The 14600-nt window shown below is 38.5% G+C and overlaps 1 protein-coding gene across 2 annotated transcripts in view; it reads right to left on the bottom strand.

Annotated features, from left to right (window-relative positions):
• PLCB1 (phospholipase C beta 1) overlaps nucleotides 1–14600 on the bottom strand; it is a 377774-nt gene that overhangs the window by 54090 nt on the left and 309084 nt on the right. For both annotated transcript variants that reach the window (XM_085218976.1, XM_085218977.1), the window contains exons 27-31: nucleotides 14081–14261; nucleotides 12474–12550; nucleotides 12291–12380; nucleotides 8592–8649; nucleotides 7552–7638 (exon numbers count right to left, since the gene is read on the bottom strand). In XM_085218976.1, the coding sequence (XP_085075102.1) occupies nucleotides 7552–7638; nucleotides 8592–8649; nucleotides 12291–12380; nucleotides 12474–12550; nucleotides 14081–14261 (493 nt within the window). The remainder of the gene's footprint in view (nucleotides 1–7551; nucleotides 7639–8591; nucleotides 8650–12290; nucleotides 12381–12473; nucleotides 12551–14080; nucleotides 14262–14600) is intronic.

Genomic DNA, 14600 nt, shown 5'->3' on the forward strand with positions numbered 1-14600 from the left:
TCACTCTGGGTTGGTATTTTCTTGTCCTTAGCTACCTGCAGTACAATGAAGAGCATCTTCTGCAGAGACAAGGTGCTCTGCCTAGGATGTTTATCGTCCTGAACTTGACCTTGCAGGAAGAAGCCATACATTCATTTCTAACATTTTATTCACATTCTTGTTTTCTTCAGCCTATGGTAAAACACACTGTGCTCAGTGCTGCATAGAAAATGTACTTTTGTTAAGAAGAATTAACCATTCACTAATCTTAACATCAGAAGTAAGGTCTACTTCAGCAATTAATCCTGCCAAGGGAGAAAAGACAATTTTTACTTTTTTTTTTTTACTGACCATGCATATGGCAATTTGTGAATTCCTCCCTCTCCCCTTAATTGAGTAGCTTACTAACACAAATTAAGAATTTAGGATGATCAAAGTAACAACACATTACAGTAAAATCAGCTACTGTAGAAATACAAGTCATTTTCTTTAACCAAGTGATTTTGTTTGCAAATGGTGATGATATTCTGAAACTGCATCCCTAATAGTGAGAAAACACGGTCTGTTCTGTCACTTTGATGGATGTTCACTGCAGTAGTCTGTTATGAAGAGGGAGACTGGAGGATGGGACATCTTTTTATCTGCTTAATGGTAAATAATAGCACATTCATTGCTTATTATTCCTCCCCCGTTGGGCTGATCTCTCTTCCCATCTATCAATCCCATGATGTTACACAAGCCACAAGGATGGTAAAATCTTGCAGCTTTCCCTAGTGAAACAGCATGTCTGCTATATGCCACCCTGTGCTGCCGTGGTCATCAGTCGATGCAAAGCTGGATGCCCCTCTGCAAGCTCAAATAGGTCTGTCACATACGAACCTCTGTGTTGTCCCCAAACCAGACTTGAGTGCTGCTGCACTTCTTGCCAATGAAAGGATGGAATCGAGGGGGCACTGTCACTGAATTCAGGTTATTTGCCTTCTTTACAGCCAAAGGGGAGGTTCTGAGAGGTGAGGCCTCTCCCCGTGTTGGGTTGTACCAAGCAAAGGGGGTAACAGCAATCTGCTTTGATTTTTGGCTTTCTGAGGTTGGTCAGAAAGGCTAATTGAGTAGATAACAACAGTTTTTTTCTTTAAAATAAATAAATAAATAAATAAATAAATAAAAAAAAATCATAGTGCTCATGTATCAGCATGTCATCCAGGAAAATCTCACTAACCCTCAGAAAGCAAATCTGCCACATAACCGCCATTATACACCATACTCTGCCTCCAGTCACACCAGTTTAAATCACCGTTGACTCTGCTAGCTTTCTTTGTATTTATGGTAGGGTAAAGTGAAAAAAAGTGTGCTTTCTCAAATCATTTATTTTCTTTTGTTTCAGCCTTGTAGGACACCCAAAACTTTGTCTGGTTTCCATTAGAAAGAATATATGTGTGAAATCTGACACTTTCTACCAACAAACAGCAATCTTATTTCTTATGTTTTGTCTCTTTTCACTAAGATGCTTTTTCATACTTACATTCTTACTGCAATAGGTTTGTATTTTTTTTTATTTATTTAAAATCAATTTAAATTTAAAAAGCATATTTGCATTGGAAATGTGATACTGTTGATTTGAAAGTTAGTATTCATGTGTCTTCCCATGACATACGAATATCTGTGAGACTAATATGGGAAGACATTTAACTAACACAATAAATACCACCTCAAATTTTTAGATACATCTTTTGTGACCTGATATTCATTGCTCACACAGCAATATTTATTCTGCTGGAAAAATAACTGATCATTAAAAATTTGAATCTGTGAAGAAAAAATATAAACAAACAAGTAAGCAAGCAAACAAGCAAGGTCTTACTCAAAAATATTCCTTAGAGCATGCTGTTATTTGGACTGAAGTGTTTTGATCTCAGGCCTACTTATGAGCTAGTTCAGAGAATTTAAGGAAGCTTTATTGGCAACAAATTGATGTAAGATAAAGGTCAGCTTATTCCATTTTAACGAGTGAAGCAAGATTATTTACCATTCAATTCACAGACCTAAGGTAAGTGCGTTCTGCACTTCATCTACTGGGAGAAACAGAAAAAAAAAAAAAAAAAAAAAAAAGACAACCTTGCTTCCTGAAAAATAATCTCACTCTGCAACTGGGGACTCCCTCACAGTCACACTAATAAAGCATTTAAAGAAATATCAGGGCGTAAACCACTCAAAGCTGATCAGATAATTAGACTGACTGCCACTTAGAACTTGATGATGAGAGGTGCTGGGCAACGTGCAAAGATCAAGTGAATGCTGCATGAAAGCTGCATCCTCCAACGTAAATGCAGTCTCTGCTCTAGAAGTGGGAAGATGCCAGATACTTAAGGATCAAGTCACAGGAAGATTTAGAAATACAGTCCAAACATTTTCATTTACAAACAGTCCTTTGAAATACTTGTTGTTCAATGAGGGTAAATTCCATTCATTTCTCCATATTGTTGCCCATTTAATGAGGCAGAAAAGCATTTTATTACTCCCTTCTGATGAATATACAAGCACCAAAACCCAAAGTCAAGCAATGAAACAAACGGTAAATTATTTTCAAACCTTCTACTTGCGTTTTTGTTTTTTTTCCCAGCAGTTACTGCCATCAATCTTTTTAGCTTAGCAGCAACAGATTCAAGAGAAATTTCCTTTTAAACTTGGTAATGTTTAAACTGAAAGAATTAACAGAAGAAATCACTTTTACCTAAACCAAATCCATGCAGTGCAAGGTCCCATGAAACTTGGTAAACTGAAATAAACTTTTCCTCCAAATGCCTTCTCTGAAATTCTTGAATGATCGCCTATGGTTAAACTGGAATGCATTTGGAAAGGTTTGAATTGAAACACAGCTAAATCAAAAGACATTTTGGCTTCCTACAGAGGTATGAAGGACAAAAAAGGGATTTTGGTGGACAATGCATTGTTATTGTGAATTATGCAGTGAGCTGAAATGACACTGGAATAGTCATCAAAGTTCCTAAGAACTGCTCTCTTCCAGATGAGCTAATAGATCAGCTCTGTGCTCGGAGGTTAACTGAAATCAAATCTAAGAGTACTGTGAAATACATTTGCTGTATTTGACTTTCAGAAGTTAGAGGTGATTCTGCTGACCCAACTGGCAGCAACAGCTCTGTTTCACACCACTATCTGCATGAAGATGGACACAAAGCTTTACATAAAACAAATCTGACAAGCTTTCACCTTTGCAAAGATATTTTAAGGAATCAAGAAGCATTTATCTGAAATCTATGAAATCATTCACCGAATTTCCAAATATTATCAGTCGGAAGGAGTCACTGGGCAGCAGTATTTCAAAAACAGGCTTAGAGGATACGTGACTGTAAAAGCAGCCAGTCCTGAGAATAAAGACCTTAGAGGTCCTTCCCAGCCTGATGGAATGAAAGGAAGACCCTAGAATTAAAGTGGCTTACTGTTATAAAGAATGTACATCATTTCATTTTTGCTATAATATGACTATGTGTCATTTTTAGGACCCATAAATTTTTCAGGGACAGTGCTAATATTAATTATTGATTGGATACAGAAGTGCCAACTCTCACTGGGCACAACTATACATGTCAAACTGTGAAATAATAAATGTGTCTTCTTTGAAATGAGTTAGTATGCAGCAGAGGGCTTTTATTTTCCATTATCAATAACTGATTTATAATTTTAAAGAATTGTTCTCACTGTATTTTTTGAGAGGAAAAAGAAATTTTCTACCTTAAGGCTACATTTTTTTCATTCAGTAAAAGACCACAGAGACGTAACACAATAAAGTCTGCACAGCCTGTGGCTCTGTTACAGATCCGTTGTGCCTTTTTCAAGCCTTACCCAGAATTGTGCATCTTCCACATTGCTAGAAAAGCCCACACCATGTGGCAGGCCTTGGCTGTGCTGGTGTTGTGGGCAGTAGAAGTGCAAGCAGAAGCATGAACATGAGCTACAAAACCCAGGAAGTGCACGACCTGCACTGCCCTTGACAGCTCTGGATCTAAGACCATGGTCCACTGAAGCTCAAAGACTCCAGTTAATGCAATGGGGAGCTGGGACTGATTTCAGGAGCCCAAAAGACTAAGTTAGTGTTGGTATTCAAGTGTAACTCTAGCCCATGAGCCTCAATAACAAAAGCCTCACTGATTTCAATTAAAGGAGGCTAGGGTCTATTTACTGTAACTCAGTCAACTCTTGGAAAAATAATTAATTCCTTGTCATGCCTCATGTGTATTGATTTTTGTAATTACAATGAAATTGGAGGCAAGAATGGGAGGAAGGAAACACACCTGATTTATGTTTAATGTGATGCACAGGCTGTCAAGGACAAAAATTGAGATGCATACTCATCCTCAACACACTCTCTTGTGCTTAGGTAGTGAGTGGCAAACACACTGTAAAGAAGAATCTAAAATCACACTCTGATGTGCAGAATTCAGTACTGTGGTGTAAAGAGCTTTTTCTATGGCACTTCCATAGTACATAGAAAAGATGAGCAAGGGGAAGAAGATATGGACAGGACAAGCTTAATGTGTATTAAGACTAAGAAAAGAAGACAAAGAATTGGAACAGAGCAGAAAAAAACACAAGCTGTTGCTGATGATAAAATAGCAAGTAGATAATGTACACATAAAGAAAAAAGAAGAAAATACATATGGCTTTACTTAGCAATGATGCTGTTAGGAAAAGGACAGCATGAGACCATTTGAACTTCGTTTCCACTGTGTGTTCACTACAATGGCACTCAAGTTAGATTTTTTTTAACCTATTTGACCTTCTGTAAAAGCAGCCAGTCCTGAGAGTAAAGACCTTGGAGGTCCTTCCCAGCCTGACGGAATGAAAGGAAGACCCTAGAACTGAAGTGGCTTACTGTTGTAAGGAGAAGGGATATTTCTCCTTTCCTAAACATGGTTGTGCAAATGGTTACCTTGTTTCTACACACACAAAAAGAGATTTGATGACGTTATTCAACATTGACAACAACAAAATGGACAACACTTATAAAAGATGCTCTAATTACTTACAAAGACACAGTAGGAGATTTAGGGCTCATCTGTCAGCGGCACCACTACTTGAAGAATTATTTCCATACTTTTGCCTAACATTACCTGATCTCCAATTCTTCCAAGGGAAAAAACCCGTATATTCTACATAATAGCCCAGCAGACCAAGGTTCAAAAACAGTCTCACATCTAAACATTAAAAAGATGTTATATGGTGGAAAAGCAGAGTTTCAGCATGTGAATCAGTTCTGCTTTCAGTGCTTTCATCTATCAGCACAATATTTTAAAATTAAACAAAGAGTGCCTGCCTTCAGTGTGGGGAACTAATTTGCATCAAGTTTGGGCAGTTTCTTTAAGCTGTTGGTTGAAAGTCAGCACTCTAAAGCAAGCTTTCCTCTGGTGACCTACACGCACTATGACAAAGGAGGCTGCAAACTCATACTTAAAAAAGAAAAAGAAATAAATTATCTCACTAGTATGGCAGTCTGTTGCCAACACTTTTTGAAATGAAACAATGTTCTTCCCGGTTTTGACAGAGCACTGTGCACAAAGTCATAGCACAACAAACTGAGTCAGTAATAAATAACCACAGGACAGTGATTGATGATGGCCAATCTGTCTCCAATGGAATTATTGTAACAATACTAAAAATTCTTTCCCTCATATTTAACGTTTTGTTTAGGAGCTGTTGATACTGCCAGAAAACCCTTTTGACACAGCTAGCATAAATTGTAGTGGGTGTTTCGACACTGAAGCATCCAAGCCCAGCCTATTAAAAAAGCTGTCCCTAGACAGGCTGCTGTATGCATAAAATACACTGGTGGTTCTCAGCTGGGAATGAGTTTGATCTATTCTATATTGCATGCCCTGTCACTAAGGAAGCTTATGAGGTGGATATGAATATGAAATATGAACACGAAGAAAAAAATAACACCTTAATAAAATGAGTTATTATGTTTTGCCTAAATCCTCTTACGCCAACAAACAACACATACCATCACAAATTCAGCAAAATTCTGCCCATTTCAGTAGGTGGGAAAGGAAAGAAAAAAAAGCAGCAAGGCTCTGTTAGGCACATTACAGTAGAGGATTTATTCTGGAGAACCTGAGAGCACTGACTGAGGAGTGCTGATTGTTGCAGTGCTGTCACTGATGGCCAGAGGCAGGGAAAGACAAGGGATCTGGAGCTGCTCTGTGCCATGATCTAATGCTTGGCACACGGACAGCTGAGGAGTTTAATGCTATCAGTCCACCATAACCTTTCAAAATGCAACCCAAGTCCTGAGCAACACATTTTCAGTGCAGATTTGCTATTAATGAGCAAATCAATAAAGTCTAAAAACATCAAGTTAAAAAGGATGCACAAGTAACTGTGTTCAAGTATTTGTGAAGTACTATGAGATTGTTCTTTGAAATACATCAGCATTTAAATTCCATTTTTCTTAGTTCACATGCCTGAGAAGCTCACGATCCTGTAACATCAAATACAAACCATAATATTCTGCGCGTTTTTTAGACCCAGATGCCCATAACATGATAAGTTCCAGCAACTTACAAAAATCATTTTTAAAATGAGAGTAGGAAATCAGAAATGCAGACATACTTATTTTTCTAAGTTACTGTAAATTTCTAGCTATGCAGACCTTAGCCTAATTTGTTCTCTTGGTAACTCACAGAAATGACATGACAACACCAATTAGATGACATCCAATACTGAAATTCAAGTTGTAATACAAACATGTAAACAATAGGACTGCAGACACAGACAAGAAATTAAAGTGAAGCCTAGAACACATACTTGAGCAAGTGGAGAAATAATGAAAGCAGAGATGACACAATGGGCTTTGAAGAGCCATACTTGGATATGAGCTCTGCTGAAAAAAGGTATCTGTGTGACAGTCTGGTTATACAGTAACCTCTCTTCCTGCAGAAAAATCATGCACAAGAGAAGACTCCAAACCTTCTCCACTGAAGTCATTGGCAAAACTACCACCAACTTCACTAGGAGCAGGAGTCAGCCCACAACATTTTGGATCAGAAACAGTATTTCAGAAGAGTGCATGCAGATACCACAGCTGTATGAAATGAAATAAGGGAAATCCAGCAAGCAATACAGAATATTATAAGCTAACACTATGAAAACTCTTACTGTTTTCCACAAAAATGCATTATCATAATAATCTGAGGCAAGTATGCTACAAAGATATCTCTTTTTCTTTTCAATGTAAACTGTGTTTTGTTTTCGTACTGCTAAAGTACATTAGAGGGAAGGGCACACTCTGCTGGTCAGAAGCACCAGTTACACCAAGAGCTTTTTAATGATATCATGAGTAATAATACATAAACCCGGCTTTATGACACCTGACTTGTAGTGGTGCTCCTCACTAGGCTGCTACTTGATTTACCTTTTTTACATTCTGAGTATTAAAAGAAAATAGCCACGGTGTTATGTATGGACTTTCATGTGTTTAAATATAAACTTACATGCTATATAGAATACTTTATTTCCTGAAGATCATTTTTTATAATATTGTTTAAAACTCTTTACCTTGGGCTTTTCATCCAGTATTTGCTGACGAATCTCCTTGTGTTTTTCTATCAGTTTCTCCTGTCTTTTACTCTGAGCATCCTCTAGCTGTAAGAAAACAGTAGAAAATCATTTCAGATACCGCATACCCTCTTTTTCCCACCCCTTCTCTAGCAGTAGTTTGTATTATTTTGCTTCAGCTTTTATCCTGTGAGCTGTGTGAGACGAATCCTGCTCCCAGAAGAAAGTCCTAGAGCCCTAAATGAGCACGTTAACAAATTTTGGGCCCCATCTAATACAGTGCTCAAGTATATGCCTAACTGCAATAGGAATTAAGCATACTTCACTTGCTAATTCTTTATGTTGTTTCCTGAATCAAAGCCTCTGTAAGCAAAAATGGGCCAGCTTTTGAATTTAACTCTCTCTGAAATAAAACTAAGAGAATATTCAATAGCAGTATAACTTTCATAACAACTTCCCACATCAAAGCACTGCTGTTCATACTGTCAGCCCAATGTAAAACACGTATAGCTACAGAAATACTAACATCTGTAATAAAATTCTGCACCTTTGATTTACAGAGCTCTCAGAATGCTCTGTGTATTTCAGTAACTGTACAGGTGTATTTGAGCTTAAAATATACTCTACAAATAACTTTTACTGACTTTAAAAGTTCTGTATGCAATCTTTACATTCATGAAAAAGCACACCAATTAAAAAAGCCTCAAAATTAAGACATTTCTTAGTATCCCAAAGAAACCACGGAGTATATTTTCTATGAATAAACAACAGATCAGAAAAAAAAAAAAATTACAACTTTATTAAAATATGCACTCATTACTACCTCCTACCTTAAATACTAAAACTTACAAAGATATGTCTAAAATTACAGTTTTTCTTTGAGTGGAATGTCAATAGAAATCTACACTGCATCTGTTAGAAATCTGTACTAGCGGAGTGTTTACACAGAAGCTTGGAATTTGTAGTGTAAAACAGAACCTAAAATATGAAAGGTGACATTTTGCCCCCCAAATGAAAAATAAACATGCAGCCTGACATACCCTTTTTATGTATTGCACCACCTCCTGGATATATGATCGAATCATTTCAGTCTTCTCTCTGGAAAAAGCAATCAACAAGTTACATTAGTCCATAAGATCACATCAATACATTTTAATGTTCCCAGCTTCCTTCAAAATGAGTAAGGCAATGTTTTGAATGTATGGGTCTGCCCATTTAACATTTTGTCTTTTCCTTGCTGTGCTTTGTTTTGTAACAGGCTTCGATTTCCCCATGACATACTGCAGCAACACCTCTGCTCTTTCATAATAGTTTTTTTTCTCATAGGGAAGTGCCATACCTTCAAGGTGATGGCAGCATTTTTTGAGACCCAATTGTCAGCCTAGGGGAGTGCACGCAGATGCACACTGCCACATTGTGGCACTTTGTATAGCAGTGAAATAAACTGTCAGTATGTAGATGCTACTGCTGATGAAGGACTTAACTTTGGTCCTCAGCTTTGCCCTGTGAACTATAAAAAGCTGAACTTGAAAAAATTACTTAAAAGTGACTCAGTGAGACAGCTTCTAGGTAACTTTTGGTAAAGACAAGATCCCTCAAAAAGATACATGCGCACAAAATAACATTTTGTGGATATCTGATCAGATTCAGGACAGTGCTCTAAAACTTAATTGCTTAATAGTGAATTGCAAGCTATTCTGGTGGCATTAAAATCTGATGGTTCAAGGTAGTTAAACAACCCCTAGTCACACACAGAATTAGAAAAAATAATTAAGAACAATTAACATAATGTTTCCTCTCTCTGTATTTTTTTTCCTTCAAATTTTCATAAGAAAATCTTTAATGAAGCAACAGTCCAGCAGGGGTGACTCAGGATTCATCAGAAGGTCTCAACTACGCCCTGCCCAACTGCAAAAGTGAGGACAAATGGCATCACTTGGCAGAGGAAAGCCAAGTTTCCCATGTTGCTCCCATCTTACCTCTCCCATGGGCTCTCTGAAAAGCCTGGAGAAAGAAAGTTCTTGGGACAGAGGAGGAAAAAATGAAAAGAGAAACAGAAATGAATTTTCACATGTCTGTTTCTGAGCCTTTCTCACCAGTGTCTCATTAACGTCTCAGCTAGCAAATAATTTCCTATTGCATTTTGATTTTACCGCTATAATATTTTTGTAACAACTAACCACACTTTTCTTAGATGAGCACATGCTATTTTACCAGCTCTAACCATATTATTTCTCCCTTTTTTTTTTTCCAAAATCAATTGTTCTCATTCTGTTATCATTTTTATAAGATATTTCTAAATTTAATAATGTTTCTTAAATTATCTGATGCTGTTCATTGTATGAGCTTCTGCAACCTTCTTCTACTGTTACCAAATACATAGATTCTATGGAGATGCTCCAAAATCTATATAAATTAATATAAATAATATAATAATATAATAATAAAGTGTTTGTTTTGCTTTATTTTGTTTTTAACAAATATACTAACAGTAAGAGGAGGGCTAAGGAGAATCTCCATCCTTTACTGGATGTGATGGGGAATGTGACCACCAGGATAAGAAAAAGGCTGAGGTTCTCAATGCCTTCTTTACATCTGTCTTTAAGACTCTACCCCCTATCCTGGAAGTCTGGGATTGGGAGCAGAATAAACCTCCACAGTTCAGTTGGAAACACTGAGAGATCCGTTGCTCCACCCGGTCTGTCACAAGTTCATAGGACCAGACAGGATCCATCTGAGGGCGCTGAGGGAACTAGCAGAGATGACTGCCAAGCCACTTTCCACCATCTATCAATAAGCACTGGGTTAACCAGAGAGGTCCCAGAGGATTGGCAAGTTGCCAGCATGACTCCTATCTACAAGAAGGGTTGGAAGGAGGATCCAGGGAACGACTGGCCTGTCAATCTGACCTCAGTGCCAGCAAAGGTTATGGAACAGACCATCTTGAGTGAGATCATATAGCATGTGTGGGACAACCAGGTGGTAAGGTGCAGCCAGCATGGATTCATGAAAGGAAGGTCCTGCTTGACCAAACTCATCTCCTATGACCAGATGACTCACTTGGTGGATGAGGGAAAGGCTGCTGATGTTGTTTACCTTGACTTCAGCAAAGCCTTTGACACTGTCTTCCACAGTATTTTCCTAGGGAAGCTGGAAGCCCATGGCCTGGGCAGGTATACTCTTTGCTGAGTAAAGAACTGGCTGGATGGCCGGGCCCAGACACTGGTGGTGAAGGTAGTTAAATCCAGCTAGTGTTTCGTTACAAGTGGTAATCTCCAGGGGTTTGTATTGGTGCCTATTCTCTTTAACATCTTTCACGATGACCTGGACAAGGGGATTGAGTGCACCCTCTGTAAGTTTGCAGATGACACCAAGTTGGGAGGAACTGTCGATCTGCCTGGGGGTTGGAAGGCCCTCCAGAAGGATGTGGACAGGCTGGATTGCTGGGTGAAGGCCAACGGGATGAAGTCCAACAAGACCAAGTGCTGGGTCCTGCAATTTGGCCACAACAACCCCAAGTAACATTACAGACTTGGGGCAAAGTGGCAGAGTGAAAGATTGTGTAGAGGAAATGGACCTGCTGGGGTATTGGTCGACGATCGGCTGAACAGGAGCCAGCAGTGTGCCCAGCTGGCCAAGAAGGCCAATGGCATCCTTGCTTGTCTAAGAAATAGTGCTGCCAGCAGGGGGGTCAGCCTTTTCTCTCATATACCTAGCAATAGAACTAGAGGGAATGGCCTTAAAATGCACCAGGAGAGGTTCAAGTTGAATATTAGGAAAAATTACTTCTCTGCAAAGAGTGGTCAGATGCTGGAACGGGCTGCTCAGGGAGGTGGTTGAGTCACTGTCCCTGCAGGTACTCAAGAAACATTTAGATACAAGAACATTTAGGGACATGGTTTTGTGGGGAAATATTGGTGGTAGGTGGATGGTTGGACTAGAGGATCTTGGAGGTCTTTTCCAAACTTGAAGATTCTGTGAAATTTTAACTCTTCTTAAGTGTCACTAAAATAAAGACTAGTAACAAAGAGTATCTCAGCAAACAGGCAAAGATTAAAATGTCCCATTTTCTTCTTGTGCAGCTTGCCAAAACAAATTAATTAGGACAAACAAACCTAGATGCCAAGCCCTTGGGAAGAATATAACCAACTTGCATAATTCCAGTTTGTATTGTCTGGTGGTTCACAGAAACCACACTCTCAGAGCCCAGCTCTCACCAGAATTAACTGCCTGCTGCAAAAACTGCCACTGAGGGAGAGTCAGTAGCACTGCATTTACCACAAAGAGAGCATACCTTCCAGTGTATTACTGCTATTTCTCTTAGATAGCAGCTTTAAGAAGCAAAGATAAATCAGAAATAAAAACTTAGTTAAAGTAAAATCAATCCCTTCAAGAACTGAGGTTGCTAAGTCTATTTATAGTCATACGTAGAAGAAAAGTCTTTGGATTAAAAGCATCTTGACTCCATCAAGCTACTCAAAGACATGTCCCCATACCATACATCAGCACTTCTGCAGCTCACACAGGCTCCCAATGTTGGTACAATAGGAGATTAGATTTGTCCCAGGAAGTCGAATTAATATCAGTGGAAGTAAGACGGACTCCACTGCTTTGGTGAGGTACTGCAATCTGACTAAAAGCTAGCTTGGATTTAGGCTTGAGACTTCGATTTTTCCAGTAGTGAAAAATTTTGCATTCCCCCAAAATGTGTGAGGATATGAATGTAGGAATACACTTACTCTTCCATTTGATTTTTATCCTTGGATTTTGCTTCTGTGATCTTCTCCTGCCTCTTCTTGTCCATTTTTTTCTTCAATTCTTTCTTTTCTCTAATGCATAAAAAATAAAATTAGTTTCAAAATGCATCTAAATGAAAACCATAAAGAGATGTAATCAATTATATAAGGGGAATAGCACCTTACTTTTCACACGTTTCCTTCAGTTTCTTTAGCTGGCTGTTCTGACATTCCTCTGCTACATCTGTCAACTTCTGAATAAGCTAAAAAAAGAATTCCAAGAAAGAGAAACATACATTTTCAGCTAAACATCATACATGCATCTAAGTTTCCCCAAAAGTTTGTGATAAATCACATGAACCAGATAAATCAGGAAATGCATAGTAATGTCTATCTGGTCTCATTCAGCTCTTCTTTCCTTAGATAAAAAAGAAAGACACTGAGAACAGGCTCTGCTCTAAAATCAGAAAGAATCTCTCATTTGCAAGGCAGATTTTATATGCAACAAATATTAATCCCAGCAGAACTCGGAGGTAAAAACCATCTGAATATTTTGTGTTAAAAAATGAATTTATCATGATATTTTCTAACTGGATTATGTAGAAGATGGGACTTAGCTTTGGGAACTGCCATTTCTCATTTTGGAATGAGAAATTACTTAACTTACAGTATCAGCTCAACTATGTAGGTACAGAATGTTTTGTTGTTGCTGTTGTTGTTTTTAATAAAAAGTAAAATCCCTGTGATTCAGCCAACAATTGTTACTTGAATGGGAACTCTCTCTCTGCAGCACAGGTAACCATTTCTACGCACCCACACTGGAGCTACTCCTGCTGGGTAACACTGAAATGGCTCACATGCAACTGATGATAAACAGAGCACCACTTGGGAGTGTCAGCTCTGAGCTATGATCCATGGGAACATATTTGTGAGAAGGCCTTGCTGAGCAACTGCCAGGCATATCACTCCTATGATCTGCTTCTTGGATGGCAGGACAGAGCAGACAAATCACCTCACGCAACAGCAAAGAGGTAAAACATTGTAGAATAAAAAAAAAAAAAGTGTGAGATAGGATTGTCCGGAGCTGAGAAACAGTTTATGCTCTCACAACACTCTTTAAAAATGTTCTCTTTTGCCTGAGAACATCCATCAGCATTAGCTGCCATCTGTCCAGGCTCTTCTATAGCAGTGAGAGGGCTATGATCTTGCTGTAGTTGTCAGCCAAACTCCAGCTGTAAAAACACAAGCCAGCTCAGACTGATGCATGAAAACTATTTCTTCACCATATACAGATTATGTCCTGTATCCCCTCGAAGCATTCATCTGCAGTAGAAACACTCTTTGGCATAACTCTATGCCCTGGAGAACATTTGAAACTATTTTCATTTATTTATTTTATGGTGTTTCTATTTATTTTCCAGCTAATCCTACCTTCTTCAGTGTTATACGCTGGAAAAAAAAAAAAAAAAAAAGTGGCAGAACAAAATGAGAACATCATCCAAAAGCTGCAATAAATTGAGGCTTATGTAACTAGAGGTAAGCACTCAGCTCCACGGTAGTAATAATAAACCTGTTGCCTTTCTGCTTTTTATCCAAGGCCGTCCAAGTACATTAGAGGCGTTGGTGACAAAGTGACACAACAACTTCTTAGAGTTGCAGTGGATCACAAGAAAATCATCTCTGAAATGGACTCCAAGCAAGAGTAAGCAACACTCCATTCTTATATCACAGTGGTTTCGTTACTTACTAACCCAGAAAACACTAAAGAAAAGCAGAGGCTGTAACAAACGTACCAGCTTAATGTGCTCTCGCTTCTGGTACTTTTCACTGTAATACTGCTCCTGTCGGAGGTTTAGCAGCTGCTGCTGTTGCTTTTCCTTCAGCTCGACTAGCTTCTGGGTCATTTCAGAGTCAAGGGCAGCCAATTCTTGTTCGATAGTTGATGAACCATGGTCTGGGCTGCCCGTTTCAGATCTGTGAAGATACACATACACACTGGCTTTAAGCCACTATGCCTGTTCTGCCCCATATCAAAAACTTGTTTTTCACCTGGTAACATGTAGTTCATCAATAAGTTTTTTGGCATCACATGCAGGGCAAGACGATGACTTTAGCTGTAGTAAATCCACTAATTTAATCTTTTAGGGAAAAACAGTGTTGTTACTAATGAGATTTGTATTGCTTTTAAACCTTGTATTACAAACCTGCCATGGTGGGGTGAACCAGGCTTAGTATAATTGAGCTATAAATACAACTGCCAAGATTAACCATATAAACATTTACCCACAGAACTTGTTTACCCACTTCCAGGCA

The sequence above is a fragment of the Meleagris gallopavo genome, chromosome 2, assembly GCF_905368555.1.
Source record: "Meleagris gallopavo chromosome 2, MGAL_WU_HG_1.1, whole genome shotgun sequence".
Classification (NCBI taxonomy): domain Eukaryota; kingdom Metazoa; phylum Chordata; class Aves; order Galliformes; family Phasianidae; genus Meleagris; species Meleagris gallopavo.